We start from the raw sequence: 18668 nt of genomic DNA on the forward strand, positions 1-18668 counted from the left end.
GTATATTATGTTTATTATATTAATGAAAACTTTATTCCTGAATTGTTTAAACAGACGAGTAAGATAATCGAACAATAATGAAATTCCTTTTGAGCATCTTATCGTTTTCCTAACAGCAGATACCTCTATCTTACTTTCATAATACAGAAAACAAATAAAATAAAATAACTACAACAATAATACAATCAATTATAAAAATAATTTCTATTATATATTCATTTCAAATGATAAACATTTTTGTATCTTGGACCCCACTCCTGAACGTTGAAGACGTCTTGCTCGGTAATAGGCTCAACAAGGATTTCTAACATCCACTCCAATTAATTGTTTTTGGAGAAATGTTTTTCCTTCTTATTAATGAAATTCATAACTGATAAATGAATCTTTAGCGGACACTTTCATCCCGTGTTGCTGTGACTGTTACTAAAGCAATAGAAATTTAGGATTAAATGTATAGTGAAACTTAAATTATAGTCATTATAAGACCGCCGTTATAAAAATATAACCCGCAAAAACATTTATTATCAAGAAATTTTTGTAACATTAAATTAATTACATTAGGAAAAGTGAATATACTTATTAAATAAATTTTATAATTAATTTATTAAGTATATTTTGAGGAGTAGTATAAAATTAAACATAATTTTTCGATTTAACTTGGATCTATTTGGTTAACATTTTCCAAAATAGTTATGCATACAAAATAATAGCTATATTAATAATTCTAACATCACAATATACGCTACCTATTATACCCTATTCTTTTTAATATGCGTACCATCATTTAATATTGAGCATTTATGCAAATGTATTTTTTTCATCCCGTAATTTGCATTTATTTGAGGTCTCATTTCTGATGTTCAATGGTACGTATGGGATATAAATATTGTCTTTTGTTTTTCTATTTTACATAATACCCTCCAGCTGATTATGCATATCGCTTAAAAAGTGAGTTTAATTTAGTCGTTTTACATTAATTTTAATATTTAATTTTTATAAAAGTAACTAAGATGCTTTGATGTTGCAATATTTTTAACTTTTTATCAGTAGCAAAAAGGGACTAACAGACATCCACTAATCCTAAAGTGTGGGGAGTATTTCTGTGACTCAAGATGACCGAGCATTAGTACGAACCCTTTCACTTCAGATAACCAAGTGTTACATCTTTAACGCCCTACCTCTTAGGACCCTTATGTAGTGCACTACTGACCTATATACTCTTCAGAACTCTTTCAATTATTCAAGCCGTTTTTAACAAGAGAATGTGGGTTCGTGTTATATGAGAACACGCGTCTCGTATGATTGTTTTCAGGATAAAACTAATGCTTCAAGTACATACTGCATTCGTATCTACATGTGTGTTCGAATATTAAGTTATTTTAATTACACAAAAAGAGGTTTTATTTTGCTTTACTTATATTGCTATGTGTGAATTATAATTGTAAGAAAGTCATTAAATGTTTGTTAGTTATAAAAACAGATTTGTGTTAGAATTGAGTTTTGAACGAATATATAAATGACTGATGTATTTCAAGGTCAAATAATGTGTATAATTTTTATGATACAGGGCTGGAAATTACAAAATTATTTCATATAAAAAGTTTTTCAAACTTTTTCATACATTATTCATTAGATAGAGGACATAACTTTGGATCTTAATTATGAAAGTTATATCAAAAAGGACGAGTTGGTTAAATGTGTCGAGAAGAAAATAGTCTTTGCAAAGAATTCTAAGTTCTCTTCTCGTAAAATTGCATATTTACACGTCCTTGTGTCTCAGTTATTGCAACCTTGCTTGAATGTCAGGGTTTTACAACACTGTTCCCTACTCACCTCAAAAAAAGGTAAAAGTAAAATAGGTTTTACAGAAAAAAACTTTGCACTTCACCAAACGGTGAAAAGCACTTAAGACTTAGACATTAAAACCTTGAAAGCAATTTAGACTTCAATTTTAATTTTAACCCTTAATTATAATAATCAAATAAATAATACACCTGTTATATATATACTTTGTAAATGAAATAAATTGAAAGACTAAAAAAATGGTAAAAAAAATGTGGTGAAAAAAAAGCATTCGAAATGTTGAAAGTGCTGCCTTTAAAATTACGAGTAACTTATAATATATATTACTACTCTTGATATCTTTTGTATCTAAAAAACTCTATGTATTTAAAGAAAATAATCTATTTAATTCAGTAATATATTTTTTTACGTATTTTTTGTCATAAATATATGCAAAAACATTATAAAGTAGAATATAATTTTAAAGACATATAAATAGTCTAAAATGAATTATTGAGTATTGAATAATACTTAACGGACTTTTTAAAAATATCTTTAAAAGGGTATATATTTACTGTGGTTGAGTAGCGACAAGACTATAGAATGGTGAAGGCCAAGGTTACCTCCTACGTCGAAAGCACTCAAAGGAAACAGTTCAAGGTTTATATCTCAAGTAAAGATTGAGAATTTATGTAGAAATGAGAAAGGAAAGGAATTATTATAGCACGTATTTAAATAACCTTGCTCTCAAGGACTTCTCTTTATTGAAGCTATGCTACAAAGATTTTCCATGTAAAATATCGAGTCTTCATTCATTCCGAATGTTCCAATAAAGATTATATACAACATCATTTTACTTAATGGCTCTTTTTGTTTCCGTTTTATAACTTACAATACTCGATGAAAAATATAATGCATTTCATGCGATCATTGTTCATCGTCTCATTTTAATTTGATAAATTTCAAATTCCAACGCAAAATGCTCAAATTAAAAACACCCTTTGTCGATTGAAATATTTCATTTTTTTTTCTCTAACCCGTTAGCTGCGTACATTTGCAAAATTACACGGTGCCCTTACAAATGGAACTGGCCCACAACACAGACGCCCTAATGTCCGCCTATCAGAGCCTTAAATGACACACGTCACTTCAATTACGTTTCTACAAGTCGACAAAATATAACATATCGCATCCATTGCTGGCATAAAACGAACTAGAAACATCTATCAGCGCTAAAACAAGCAATGTATTACTCAGAGTGTATTGAGTAATATTACATTATATTTGTGGTAAAAGCTTTTGTTCAGGAATTATGGGCCAAATCCATCTCGGCATTCAATGACGTCATTCCGCATCGCAATGACAGGGTGGCGAAGGGCAGGTTGTCTATACTGTTTTGTGTTGCAGGCATATCAAATATTATAGCGATCGGGTAATTTATGAAATGTCTGTATCATTTACAAAATCAGTTAACGTTTATTACACTTTAAAACTCCTGTTTTATGTAGCTTAAATTTATAACTTATTCAAGTTTTATTTCTTCTGGTTTTTTCCACCGAATATTTATTAATCTTAGAGTGCATATTCATTTTAAAAAACATAGGATGCTTATCACGCTGTATTGTTCTAATAAAACAAAAATTTTGACGTTTATTATTAATTCTACTACAACAGGGTTAGTATATTACATTTGTAGGTGAAATTGCTCTGCCGTATTGTGCAATGATGGTGCCAGTGTCTATATGCTTCTCCATCTAAAACACAATGAATATAAATTCCCATTGATCCTTTTTTCTTAAACCTATTCCATATTAACAGACAAATTAGGTTTGCAATCCAATGTTTAATAATCAGTGGTCTTAATTTTACTAATCTTTTATCAATCATGACGTGGTACCAGAATATTTTTGAATGTATGTATTATATGTATATGAACTTTTTAATTTATTACTATGTTAAACCTGTAAAGTTCGTTGACTCTGAATGTCTGCTAATTGAAGGATCAGACGTTATTTTTAATAACGTATGCTAATTTGTCCTTAACGATCAAGATAAGTTATAACAATCACGAACACGAAAGGTTAGTAGTTTCAACTTTATTCGTCAGATCAGAGGTCGTGAACCCCGTTAGTTCCACGAAGGTAGCCAAAGTTTAATTTAAGTTAATTGCGCTTCAGACATTTAGTCTGGATTGAGAGATTATGACGTCATGACGATGACGTCACAAGTATAAAGTGTTATTAAACTTAGAGAAGCGAGCAAAACTTAAGTGTCAGTTATTTATTATTAAACTCTCTTCCTTATAGAAATTAATTTTCTAAATAAACACTTCCCTTCTTTAGCTCAATACCTCAAATTTATGTGTTCTTTGTCCTCTATAACCCTTTATTAATTATATTTAATTGCAACTTATATAGAGTCGTACATAATTGTAATCGACCAAAACGTTTTTTACGGAATTTTCTCGTACGCCATTATTGTTTATGTACCAGATACATAAACGCGTATATAAACATACTTATAGAGATTTCCGTCAAAAGAAGCAGTGTAAGTTAATGTCAAATTCCCTCGGAACATATATTAATGCACATTTATCAAGAATGATATGTGAACACCGAGGAATGAACTTTTTTCTTGCAATGTACAATTCCATCAAAATTACCAATCATGTTCATTTATCTGGAATGTGAAGTCGCAACTTATGAATTTTATAAATTCAATATTACAATTTAACTAACTATTTTATTGGACAAGTTCTCATCCAGTTGTTGGTACATTTACTTTAAATTTTAAGGTTTCTTTTTAATAAAATCTAAAAAGTATAGAGATGTCTTTGCTTGTCGGCTTTACGCCTTAATTTAATATAACTAACACAATGATACTCGCAAAAATTATAATAATTTTTATTATTTATAATTCGTTAGTTGGAGACATTTTAGTGGCTCGTATTCAAATATGTACAATTTTGACTCACCAAATTTCATCATTACATGTTATGTGTGTTTTTAATTTCAAAAAAAATGGATTTTATTTCAGTCACAGAAATTTCGATGCAATATAAGCTTCATTTAATCATGTTCAGCATTAAAGCTTTGAGTGAAAAATCACCAACTCTAACGATTTTTATTAATAAATGTTTACAAACAGTTCTTATATATAACTGTACATGTTTATAATAGCGTTAAACGCACTGAATCATCACGTCATCACGACACTTGAAAGTCATTGAACTCATAATTCCGGCATCCACTGATAACATTGCTATCATATGATAATTATATGAATAAAATATCTTATTTTTAAAATGATACAAAAAATATATATATTCTTCAACTCCACTGATAATCATGTACCATTCGAAATTTGATAAAAATCGTCGCATTCATTTATTTAGTTCATGTCTTATAAATACTTAAAAAAATATATTATTTCATATTTATATGTGATTTCATCGTTTGTTTATTGACTTAGCATACTGATAATTATAAACTATGACTCATTAAAGAACAAAATTTCCGTTTTATTATGATAAATTTAAAAGGGTTAGGAAAAAAATAAAGATGGCGGTTAATCATTATAATTGTATGTATTATCACTGGTTGCCGTTCCTTAATACTTGCTGTACTAGTAAAACCATCCACGCACACAGCCACAGTGACCCAGTTATACCCTATTTTTCTGTAATTACTCACTGCTGCTTTGTATGCTCCCTCTGGGACCCACGAGTACAACCACAGGAAATATGACGTTAAAAATGCAACATACTATAATCGCTAGTATGAGGGCTACCTGTGCCTTACCTAAGAAAAATATTTACTATTGTTCTCCCAGTTAATTACCATTAAAGAACTTTGAAAATTATAACTAGTTTTAGATTATATTGACAATTTCTATTTGTTACAATACGTATTGCCCATAGATGGTTTTTACTTTAATGTCTTTTCAATATGACTTAAAATGCGTAACTTCCTATTTACAAAAACATTTTACACTATGTCCATCTTCGGATATACACGTAACATAGCTTTAAGTGAGCATACAATAAATATGCAACAAAATATATATATATTAAACCACTAAACATACCACATATTTGGAATAAAACACCAGCAACATGAAAAGACTTCATAGTTTATGTTGTGTCAACAATTGAGAATACGGCTCACCTGACTGTACCCTCTGAAACTATGAGGGGTGGCTAAAGTATGAAAATCACGCTTTTATCACTTCACGTGCTATGTACGATGTCTTTATGTACAGATGCTTTCAGTACATATTTATATACTATCCTATCTGCATAATCAAGTTTCCCTCCGCTATGTCGATATTGAATGGTGTCATATTTACAATCCCACATTGATTGTTTGACATATACGGTAATATCAGTTTTCAATTATAGTGTCTTGTCAATAAAGTATACAAGAAACAATTTCACTATAATCCCATTAACTTTTATACTGTTTTGAAATACTTTTAGCCATACAATTGTTTGGATTTATTTTTATATTTTGATTTCTTGCGATATTTCATTTTATCCTATGACCGAAAATAAAATAATTATTTGTCTTATCTGGTATGTATCAGAGAATTATTTTTAAAATAGGAGCGTTCTCATCGAGAGAACTTACTACATCAACACGTGTAGTCTATACACAACAAATGTTAGTTGAATACAAAGATATCTTTTTATTTACATTCATAATTCATATAAAGAATATAATAAGCAGTGCTTACAATGTTGCAAATAATATCCAATGTACAGTATTATTTTTTTATTTTAACCCGAGGACTTAAAAGCCTCAAAGCCACATGACATTAAAACAACACAGCGGAAGCCTAATTCAATAAACACTCAATCAAACGAATACACAGATATAATTTATCTAGATATGTCTAGATTAAATACTTTGCTTAAGATAAGTTTGTTGACAATTACGGTAAAATAAGTATTTAAAAAAATACATTAATATGTATTTTATGACATTTTAAAATATATTAACAAACAAATATCTTTTCATATAAATTTACATCCGGATTTTAAAGTCTATGAAACATTTTCCATTCAAATGAATAACCTGTCATCCCTTTGATCCTCAACCTTTGGTGCATTGAAAATTTTAATCGAAAGGTTTGTGATCGCTGATGCTTTGCGATAAGTTAATTGGGCGTGCGTGAAACAGAATATCCAGGCTTTGATATTAAATTCGTGTTCATTTAACATGTACCTTTACTGAGTGCCTGTTTGCAGAAATAGCGGTAATTAGTATTGTGATTTTCCAAAATAAATAATTTCAATTTCACGTTTATTTTAGAATTGTCTCTGTATTACGTGTTTTAAACTCAAAACATAATAAAGTATTGTCGTTAACAGAATATTCGTTTTAACTAACGTTTTAAATTTATCCAAAAGTCAATCACGATATGATATAGAGCTATAAAGGGATTGCGTTTTAAAACTGTCGTGACGAGAGAAGCAATCTACGCGTTTGATTGATGCCCGTTTTGGGTATAAAGGGTATTGTGCTAAAAACTTTTAGAACAGCCACATCAAATAAATTTTATCAATCTAATCAGTTAAACCATTATACTTTCTATAATTTAAAAATATTTTAACAATAACCAACGTGTAATTGGTTTAATTATGATCTACTTTTATATAGTTTTTAAACCAACCAATACAATATATTTCTGTCCCAAGAAACCCGTAGAGTTGGATAAGTATTTCTGAATGAATTTAATATTTTTTTATATGATAATTAAATATGGTCAGCTCTAGAACTTTTGATGTCTCGGTTACAAAAGCGTATTGTCTATCGGTTTGTCAGAGGAGCGTTATAGGCGGGATAACAACTGTAACATCATTTACATGACTCCTTTGTAATTAACAACTCTCCGAATTCCCATTTAAAACACAGTTCTGACAAAAAAATTAAATTTCAATTCAATATATATTATGTTTTTTCCATTATGTTTTAAAGAAAACTGTATGTTATATAGTGATTGAATTATGTATTAAAATTTTGATTTGTTAAATTATAAATAAAATGAACTTATTGATAGTAATGATTTTTAAATTTAGCATTAATGTTTTTATCTTGACTAAATAGCAAACGATTCATTGATAATACGAGTTTGAGTAGACAAACGTTACATTGCTTTCAGGCTTTCACATAATCATCGATATTATAAAACAAAATGAAGCCTTAGGTTAAAATATAATTTAGAAAATAACTTCAAACATTTGGAAGTGATGTACGGTCAAGGCACGTAATATACAAGTCAAAAATATGTAAAAGACACTTGTTTTTTTTTTTCAAATCGGTAGAAGCAATAAAATAAAAATATCCAAGTAAATTTAATACTTGAGACATTTTTTAAGAATTAAATTAATTAAATCTAACTGAATTCAAGTTGAAATCGACATACTTTATTTATATTCTGATTTAATTATTATTTCCCACTACTTCTTTAGAGCACACGAGCATTACAAATATATAAAATATAAATCGAAATCTCAAATTTATATGCTGCTGATTTGTTTCTTCCTCTGTTTTTTTATTTAAGCTCTATAGAAATTGAAATGAAGTTATATAAAAAAGCACGAAATAATTAAATTAATTATTTCATATTAAAAAAAATAACAACAGTATGACCTACAACAACATCACACTTGAATAATAATAATAATACCAGAAAGATTTGATTCGAGATAAAATTTTCGTTCACCTTCACAGTGTTCAGTTATTCATAGAATATTGATGCATATCTCGTTCAATGTGGCTGCAGAATGAGAGACTGTTTAACATATCAATACATCAATAGGGTTCGTACTCAAACTCATAGTAAATGTATGTCATAACACTTCCAAATATATCACAAACAGTATATATATTTTTTATTTTAATAATGAGTGGTTTTCATATCATTTTAATAATTTTCGACTGCTTTATTGCATTGCTTATATCGAGTCGGAAAACGTCGGATTTGAATCAAAATTTAAACAACAAAAACGCGAGTTTAATCCGACAGAAAGATATTTATTTCAATCTCAAATTCGAGCAATACAATGTTGTGACGTTTATAATGTATTGGACTAACGAACATTACTGAAATTGAAATAAACGGTTAAGGGATGCTATGAAATAGTTTATATTTGACAACTTACCCATTTTGTTTCAGGTTAAAAAGCCAATATGCATATCTATTGTCTGTTGCCGCGAAATGACTATTCACGAGAGCATATTTGTACATGGACGTACAATTAGCAAATTCAATTCATCGTCATACCATTAATATGTTCAGGCAAATGCAGCACCTCTATAAAAGAGATACAGATGATTTTTGTTTGTATAATTCTTCAGCATTGCTGAGTGCATGTTGGTTGATTGTAAAGTGGGAACAGCTTTTGGCGCGGTGCGTTAATGGATTTCAAGCACAACATTGTTTTCAGATACATCGAAACAGATGGAAAGAGGACATTTGCAATCAGAGAGATTTTATTGAAGTGGATATATCATACGCATTCGTTTGTTACAATAAACATTACTTTGTAGTTAAAATAATAGTAAAATCAAATATTATCTTAATATAAATATTATCTTAATATAAATATTTAAGACGAAGTAATAACCGCTTGCAAACATTTACTTCACAAGCGTTCTTCTTCAGAAATTCAAGAGTTTAAAAACATCCTTATGGTTAACATAGAGCTCATCTTTTGAAACCTTAATTGCATCTCTCAGCTGATACCAGACCTCGCTAATTATTCATCTCATCCTAAAACTTCATGCTTTAATTAGAATTGAACACTATTCCTTTAAAACATAAAATTTAATCAATACAATGTATACATTTTTTCTTTTTATTCGTTTACAATATAAAAGGGAAATGATATAAAAATAGATTTATGAGTTTTTTTGTTATTTGGCAGAAAATTCTCATGAAACTGTAAGGATATAAAATATTAACATATTTAGAACAACGAAAAGTAAATTTAAAAACAAATTCTCAATATTATGTTAAGAATCTTTGTAAGAATCTTTGTAACTAAAACAGACAAAAATCTTAATATTAACATGTACCACATATAATACATACGCATTCCAAAGGAAAAAGGTTTTTGTTTTTAAAAAAAACTTAATAACTTATTATTCAACCTAGAGGCGGCATGGAATATACGAGCGGTTGAACGAAAAAATATTCTTTATTTGATTGAACGTAAATATTTTCATGTAATATATTAAAATAAATGTGTTTTAAATTAATACAATTCCCACACGGAGTCAAATATTTGTTAAAGTAAATGGAAATTTATATGTATTTTTTATTATGAAAAAGAACAAAGGACAAAATATTTTTATTTAAACATTCTTATATTGAACTTAATTCAACCATTCCTAAGATTACGCCGAACAAACAAAAGGACTCACTAAGACAAACATTCTTTTGTTTAGATGCTCGTGTTATATAATCCTCTCTTATAATAACAATGTATTTCAATATTTTTTAAATACATATTTAGTTTGTAACATTTCTTGAGAATTCGAGTATTTTATTTACATATTTTTATATGAAAAACGCCTGCTTAGTTTTAAATACCAACACATTTACACGTACACAGAAACAAGAAAATATAATCAGTAAATGTAACACTGCTCACATATCATCAACAAATCAAGGAAAGACAGATAAAATGGATTGTACATTATGTAATGCCTCTTTCAGTGCGGTAAAAATTAAAACGTTACATTTCATCTATGACAATGAACATTTTCCATGTTTTGTAACGTACCTTAAAATATGGAAGTGTTTACCATCTTGAGTGCTCAGTGTTAGTTAGGAAGACATGTACTAAATAGAATAAAAAATGTTAACCAACATTGAAGTATTATTAAAGTTTAAAAACAAATAGTTATTCGTATTTGTGGTATAATATATACCGTATTTCAAGAAAACGTGATGCATAGAAACCTTATTTTATTTACACAAATAATTATTCAACTTATTCCCAGAGGTGATATGAAATTTTGGGTATTTACTGTAGTATATTTAATATCATATCACATCTAGTTGACTATATCCTTTTTGAGGGAGCACAAAAAGAAATTCAGAGGAAAATAACTCTTAGTACAATAGCACCCCCAAGTTCAATGCACTTTTACATCAGAACCCTCTGTTTGCAGTATTATTTCTATGTTACTGTGTCAATGACATCTCGGTTTTGTCTCAAGTATAAGAGTTCCGTCACTTCCGATTGTAAAAGAGACAGTATATTAAAATTTTCCATATAAATATACAGATGTGAAAATTATGTATTTAGAACAGTTGTGTGGTGTTCTGTTTAGTAATGTGTAGATAGTACATGTTGCTAGGTACTCTTTAAATATGTCGAATGCCTAATCAACTATTGTAAGTGATTTTATTTTCAATCAAAGGATTACTTTTCAGATAGGTAAGTTTTAATACGTAGTTGTAGTCGGTAGTGCAAAAGAAAATTAACTCTACTTAAGCTATTTCATCTTAATGTGGAAGGTGCGTAAAATTCCCTTTTTTCTCTACTTTTGAGAATATCTCCTTAAAATTTTACTATTTCTATCCACGTATAGATATTATAAAGTTTTGATACTATAAACCTAATGTCGTTGAATTTACTCATCACATTAATTATGTATTATTAAATAAACTCTAGCATTTAAACTGTAAATCTAATCTTAATGTTCGATATTTGTTAACGAGTTTCAAGTATTCATATCGAGGGTTTTCTAGCTTATATTAAGGCAAATTCCATAATAATTACGTTAATCTGTTACATAAATCAACTACTAAAAAACTGTACTTACTGTTAGATAATAGTAATACTGAAAACCAAATTATTTGAAATGTCACGTATTTACGTTAAGAAAACAACTTACTTTAATATATATGTATATAGGTCGAATGTAAGCAAATGTATATCCTAAATATAATTCTGGGACTGTTTCCATGTAACGATATTATGCTAATCTATTGACATAAGTGATCTGCAAATAATTTGATCTGACACGCTTCACTGAAATATTCATGTACTTATCTTACCTAGTCGTGTCCTAAGTTACCGTATATACCTACTCCTTGTGTCAAAAATAAAGACAGTAATTTATTACGTTAGTTTACATGAGCTAATATCATACGTGAAGTGGTCAGTCTTTCTGTAGCCAGAGCGCAAGGGAAATAACCACGAACGATTGATCAGTAGGTTTTGCGAGAGAAGGCACTAGGGATATAAAAACAAACGTCAAGCCTTACTCTATCCTTAAAGCGGCTTCGGATTGGACTATAATGATGGGAGAAACAATACAAATTCCCAGAGGATGTTTGTGCGTTGGCCTCCAGACCAGAGATATTTATGTCACCGCGAATTTTTATACGCGTTGTGATAGAGCTTACGGTTCCTTGAAAAACCAACATACCCAAAGACCATGTCATCAAGGTCGAGCTCACTAACAAACTCGATATAGGTTCGTCGTGGATTTGTACGCGGTAGAAGTGGGAACAAAAGGTATAAAGGCTAAATCTCTCTACAACTTACCAAGAGACTTGGGCCTGTCCAGAACTAATATCAATTCATTCTTGGAACGTACTTCGAAGGCAACCTTAGCAGGTTTTTCAAATTTTGAAATTACAAAACTAGAGAGAGGAGCTTGGAAGTGAGAGTTTAACGCGCGTTAGAAGGAGGCCCCTTAATCCTACACCTGGGTCGCCAGTCCCAGGCACGGTTGAAGGTCCTCTCCCTGCAACGCAATGAACCCTAGCACCCGCACGGCGAATCCATTGAATGCTAAGAGGTTTCGTCTCTAGATTTAAAAATTAATGAATACACTTTCTGAAAATACAGGTTTAATTTTTTAAATGACTTTTTATTTAAAGCGATGCTTATGAAATTGTCAAAAACTTAAAAGATGATAACCTTAGCAATAGCAGAGTCTTTTGTTATTTCTTTGCATCTGTCTCTTACAATCGTTGAGAAATAATAATTCATTGTAGGTAGAAACAAGTTAATTAAAAAATGTTTTAACAAGTACCAGTGTTTGAAGAAAAACAATCAGACTACCTCAATGTCTCCCTACTTATTAAATAACCACACATTTTGCATGAACATTATTAGTATGTGGTTGATAAGAAATTCCTATTTCAGCGTCCTATACGTAACTAATAATCCATATAAATTCTTTATTATGTTACCCCACACTTAATGTATTTTGGAACGTTACTTTTTTTATATTAGGCACTTTTTGGAGCTATAAATCATTGCGTTTGTTTTTTTTTTCTTTATTCTGAAGTACTCAGTGTAACTTTCACGATTAAAATCAATATATTTACACAAGTGACAAAAAATACGTCAAGCTAATTAGATGCTATAGTTTGCCAAAGAAAACTGTACATGAAAAACGTTTGGTCCTGTTAAAATCATCATAAACAATTAACACACTGGGATTATTCAGATACTTCACTCTCCAAAATAGTGCAATTAATGACTACGTTTTACTGCGTAATTATTGGCAGTCTGTGCCCTACAATATTATTATTTATTTATTTATACATTGTTTTAAATATTTTAGGAAAAAATTATAGCAAAATAAGATATTTTGATAAATAGGTACTAATTACTTTATAGAACTATTTGAAGTCTTAAATTCTTAAATTGAATATTAATATATAAAGTCTTAAAGTGTTAAATTGAATATTCTTCCAAAAAAATGCAGCTAAGATAATACAAAAAATCATTTAAACTTACAGATATCAGAGTCAAAACGTCAACATAACAAAACTATAGTTATATCAGTACATTGTTGTAGAAGACGCTACCAATTTACAATAATAGCAAGACTTAACTATGAGAGTTTTCAGATGCTCATAAAGCTCTGTCCAAACTATATCAACCCGTTCGGTATAATGAACCCACGTCCAGAAATGATGACTTCATTTGCATTTTGCATACAAATATGGTTAATTTAATATTATCAATTGTGATATAGCTTGCATACATATACCGCTTGTATATACGAGTATATTACTGTTTTCATTAATTTTTGCGAGTACATATATAAAATTAAACTTTGTTATGCGGATATGCATCTCCGATTAATAGTAAATTATAAATTTTTCCAACATTTCGACATCTTAACAACAACCATGATTACGAGCAGACAAGATGAAAGTGTTTATAGTTAGTTTTGCTATTTGTCATCTACCGCCAACAATTTCTTAATTGTCTTGCGTACTGCATAAAAAACAACAAACCATCGAAATACAGAAAAGAGGGCTGGCAATTATCTAACACCTAGGATTCCCTTAACAAAAATATAAAATTGATGGCCGTGATCACACTGCAAGAACTCATTATACTGTTAGCGCATTCTGCGTCCATTGGCATGAGGAACCTTCGAGAACTTCTTGGAGAGCATCATTTATTTGGCTACAATATCATAGTAACTTAAAAACAGACAAATGCTTGACGCAATTGACATTATAATTGAGAAGTCACTTGGCAATTATATACCACCTGGTATCCAATCACCAAATACACATAATCCCATCTTCGTGACCACACTACCAGACAGCCAAACAAGGTTAGTACATTTTGCATACATATATACTACTTGATGGGCAGTAGTGACCATAGATATCCGCAACATAAGAGATACTACCTTGGTTAATAATAGATATAACGTTGGTTATTGAGGAAGTGGGAGGAGTGGGAATAAGGAGATGGCAGGAAAGGATGGAAAGGGCAACCGGCTCTCTCACTCAGCGAACGAAACGCAGCGATTAAAGACTACTTCATGCCGATGTTCAATGGGAGGGCGGTAATTCCCAGTTCGAACCAGGATATGTTCGTGTTGTAGTTATTTGACCACAGCTAGGCTCTACCAATTTGTAAACTAAGAAACAATTGACGTTAGATGAAAAAAACAAATTACTGACATAACATAAAAAACTATTGATTTTGTCTGTGCGTGATCACGGTTCCAGCAAAGTAATCGAAATGTTGGTTAAAAATTGAAAATATGAAAATTACTATTTACTGAAACAAAAAATGTTATATATGTATGTATGCACATTTGAAGTATGTTGGTACATTTGAATCACAAAAAAGATTTTATTTATATAGTCTAGACTGGTTTTCCAAATACATATTTCTATAATGAATGAGTTCTGATATTTAATCCTACCTACCTATCTTTCACTATTTGATAGAATATGATAAAACAGAATACATTTTTGTTATTAACAATTTAAATAAGTGCCTATTATAAGTTGAAGTTTATGATTACATCAAATATAACTCGTACATTGTGTTACTCAGGTAGTAGTTATAAGCCAAAAAGATAACTGTTTGTTTGACATACAATGTCATAGTTTTGTTAATAGTGGTCGATTTAAAAATGTTTTCAAATCATGGTCCTTTCTAGACAAGTGATACAATAAGTTAAAAGCCTCGCAAAAACTTTGAATATGCGGGTCGTTAATATGAGTAACAGAATTCGAGGAATTCAAGAGTCCGATAGATATGAAAATGCGAAAATATCAAAAACTCTCAAATACTTTCTCATTCTGCTCCTTACATTTTTTATGTTGGATTTCGGTTACAAATTTAAATATAAAAAAATTAACATCGCTATAAGACATATTATTTTTGTTGTGTCTTCTCTTGGTGCTTTTATGCTATTAGTTGTAACAATTCTTGATCTATACACATTTAATCATGTTTTTTCTTATTTATACTTGGCTCAATACTTATTGAACATTTATATTCTCTTGTATTGTGACCAGAAAAATTCATTGTATGATATTTTAGAAAATCTTTATTTCATCGATTTTCAGGTATATTTTCAAAATGCATATAAAATAGAGAGAGCTTTATTCTCCGCAATTTTTTTCTCTTTTATAACAAATATTAGTGTCAATGTTTTATTCTGTAAATATTTTTCATTCCAAACGACAGTTGGTGAATGTTCATTGATTTCCACACTCGCAATAGGCTTAAATTTTCCTTTATTGCTTAATTTTTTTTTATTTTATTCAATTTATTGTCGTTTAAAGAAATTGCGAGATGTAGTTCAAAATAACTGTTTAAATATCGTCTCATGTCAATTTCTTTATAAATTTCTAATCGATTCTACCGAAAAAGGCAAAAAAGTATATGATTTCTTGGTAAGTTTTTTTTGGATTGTGTTAGCTTCTAAACAAATTTTTCTCGGCTAAGTTAATTTTCAATTTTTTTCAGCTATTCCTTACTATAATTATTCAAATCCCGGAAATAATGCAGTTTATATGTTATGAAATATTCTTTGATAAAAATAGGTTTACACCGGTAAGATATTTTTTGGTATTGACATAAGAAACTTTGAAGATGCTCAACGGAATATTCTTAAAAGATATTTATTCCGCTTAATTCAATATTCGCTTCATTCGGGAACTGACTAATTTAGGATAAAAAATATTGCTTACCTATAATATACATATACCATCTCAAATATTTATTGATTGGATTAAAAAAAAATGTACAACATTATCAATCTAAATTCATACTTCACTTCAGTCTATTTATTCTTTAGTCTTTTATTTATTGACATTGGAATTAATAAAAAAAACACGTATTAATTCCAGACACAGATCTTGTACGACGCGATACTGTGTTTTTACGTACTACAATACATGATACTTATATTTCTTCCTGCATTCTTTTCAACCATGCTAAGTAAAGAAGCTCGTAAGCTGAAGCTTATTCTTCTTGAAATCCTCGTTAACAAAAGAGGTGCGATGATGAAAGCATTTTAATTAGTGAAATTTGTTTTCCAGAAAAGAAAATATCATTAAAATTTGTAATAAACACGTGTTATTTCAGATTCTGTGTACAAAAAGGATATACAACGTTTTGTCGAATACATCAAAGCAAGACCATTTCAGTTATATGTTTTACATTTCATTCCTTTAGATTATAAATTTCCTTTTTTTGTTATGAATATTTATTTGACCTACACTATTACCATTGCCCAGTTCTCTCGCAAGGGCTAATTATTTTTAAGTTATTAAATGTCTGAATTATAACGTGACGTGAAGGTTAAATGTATTTTAAATAAACATCATATTCTTATCAATAATATATAATTTTGCATTGGAGTGATTGCTTTTTTAATGTAATTAATGTTAATCTAAAGAAAAGTATTGTGGATAGTATCTATGCACTTTTATTTTGTTAGTTTGGTTGTAACTTCCTATCTTAAGTAGTAATGACCTTTTGTACTGTGAATTCTAACGTATAATACTAGGTAAATATCCTATATTGTGATACTTTTTTATTACAAATAAAAATACAACACAGAGCACAACTATGGTTTTTTAATGATCTCCAAATATCTTATTTCGGTATGACACAAACAACAAACACGTTGAACACCTCAAAATAGACTTAGGCTGATGCAGGACAGAAGGTCATTGGACACATCGATATCCTGGGAGAGGATAGGGTGGGAAAAAGGAAAGGGGAACCGCCTGTCTCACTGATCGGACGTAACGCAGCCATCAAAGACTACTTCACGCCAATCTTCTGTGAAAGGGTGAAATTTCTATGGTCAAGCCAGCTCATGTTCGACTGTTTGTTACTAAATCACAGCTAAACACTACCATCGCTAAGGACCCGAAATAATCACCTATACTAATATTATAAACCTGAAGAGTTTGTTTGATTGTTTATTTGAACACGCTTATCTCCGGAACCACTGGTGAAATTCGAAAAATGATTTTAAAAAAATTAGGGTTCCTTAGTCAAAGTCCCATAATGTAAGCCTAGTTGTGAAAAATTGTTACAGGGCGCGCTTTAAAAGATTATAGAACAAAACAATGTACTACCGTGTTACAGAACATATTATTGTCTACAAAAATAGTCGCGTAACCATATGTTTAACTATAGTAGTTATCTTACAATAAGTGTTTTCTTTTATTTTTTAAATAATTAAAATGCCGTCACATCAAAAACTCTTTATTTTGTACCTTATCAAAATGAATTACTTCATATTCAAAACGAATTCTATACCTTTCGAGAACTTTTTAGTTGTTCAATTCGGACGTTTCATAGAAAAGATAACGCGAAAATTATAATGTTACTTATATTAAGTGGTGATCGGTCGCGGGGGATGAGGGGGCGGTAGGTTTAAACGGAATGGGTGTGCTCAATGGACAAAGATTTTTTTTAATGCTTCTCAGACAAACATTTTTGTTTGGTTACTATTGTCAATATATTTGTGATAGTACACTAACCTTTTAAATACGATTCACAAGGGTTTTCAGTGCACATATAATTAAAAAAACGCCACAGATAGTTTAGATTAGTCAAAACACAGGTTTGTAAGGTGTTTAGTCGCAATAAATTTTAGATAATTTTTTATGGTCCACGATATTGAAGAAACGTTTTAAATATTCAAAAATTTCAAATATTTTTTCTTTCTATAAATTACAAATGTATTTCCTAGAATATAAAACCCAATTAAATTCTATTTCGACACTTTCTTGATGTAAGTTCTTTCTAAATTCTTTACTGTTCTTGGTGTTGTTAATTGAAACGCTTTATTTATTCCTTTATACTGTATTGAAAAAAAGAGGAAATACAATAATATACAAAAACCAAAAACATACATAGTATATGCAAAAGGCGCTCTTATTACTATAAGCAATCCCTTACAGACAAACTTACAGAAAAACTTGAAGTGAGTGGAAAACATTATTCGCCTGTATTTAACAACTAGATCAATTCGTGCCCCAAAAAAACAAATAAGAAGCAATGTAGTTTATGAATTAATAACAAAACCTTACAAGGTTCATATTATTGAAACGAAAACTTAAAGACA

The 18668-nt window shown here is 29.6% G+C and overlaps 1 protein-coding gene and 1 long non-coding RNA gene across 2 annotated transcripts in view; both read left to right on the forward strand.

The window, feature by feature from the left end:
• Positions 1 to 18668, forward strand: part of LOC133319416 (uncharacterized) — a 101702-nt gene that overhangs the window by 57615 nt on the left and 25419 nt on the right. The window lies entirely within an intron of this gene.
• LOC133319449 (uncharacterized) lies at positions 2386 to 17079 on the forward strand. The gene is made up of 5 exons (XM_061523917.1): positions 2386 to 2455; positions 15803 to 15975; positions 16049 to 16135; positions 16432 to 16579; positions 16670 to 17079. The coding sequence occupies exons 1-5, from the start codon at positions 2386 to 2388 to the stop codon at positions 16837 to 16839; spliced, it is 648 nt and encodes a 215-aa protein (XP_061379901.1). The 3' UTR covers positions 16840 to 17079.

This window comes from Danaus plexippus, chromosome 20 (assembly GCF_018135715.1).
Source record: "Danaus plexippus chromosome 20, MEX_DaPlex, whole genome shotgun sequence".
Classification (NCBI taxonomy): domain Eukaryota; kingdom Metazoa; phylum Arthropoda; class Insecta; order Lepidoptera; family Nymphalidae; genus Danaus; species Danaus plexippus.

Coding starts and splice junctions, on each gene's coding strand:
- LOC133319449 (XM_061523917.1), top strand. CDS start 2,386: ATGGTGAAGGCCAAGGTTACCTCCTACGTCGAAAGCACTCAAAGGAAA. Junction 2,456..15,802: donor GTTCAAGGTTTATATCTCAA/GTAAAGATTGAG, acceptor CACTCGCAATAG/GCTTAAATTTTCCTTTATTG. Junction 16,136..16,431: donor ATAAAAATAGGTTTACACCG/GTAAGATATTTT, acceptor TATTAATTCCAG/ACACAGATCTTGTACGACGC.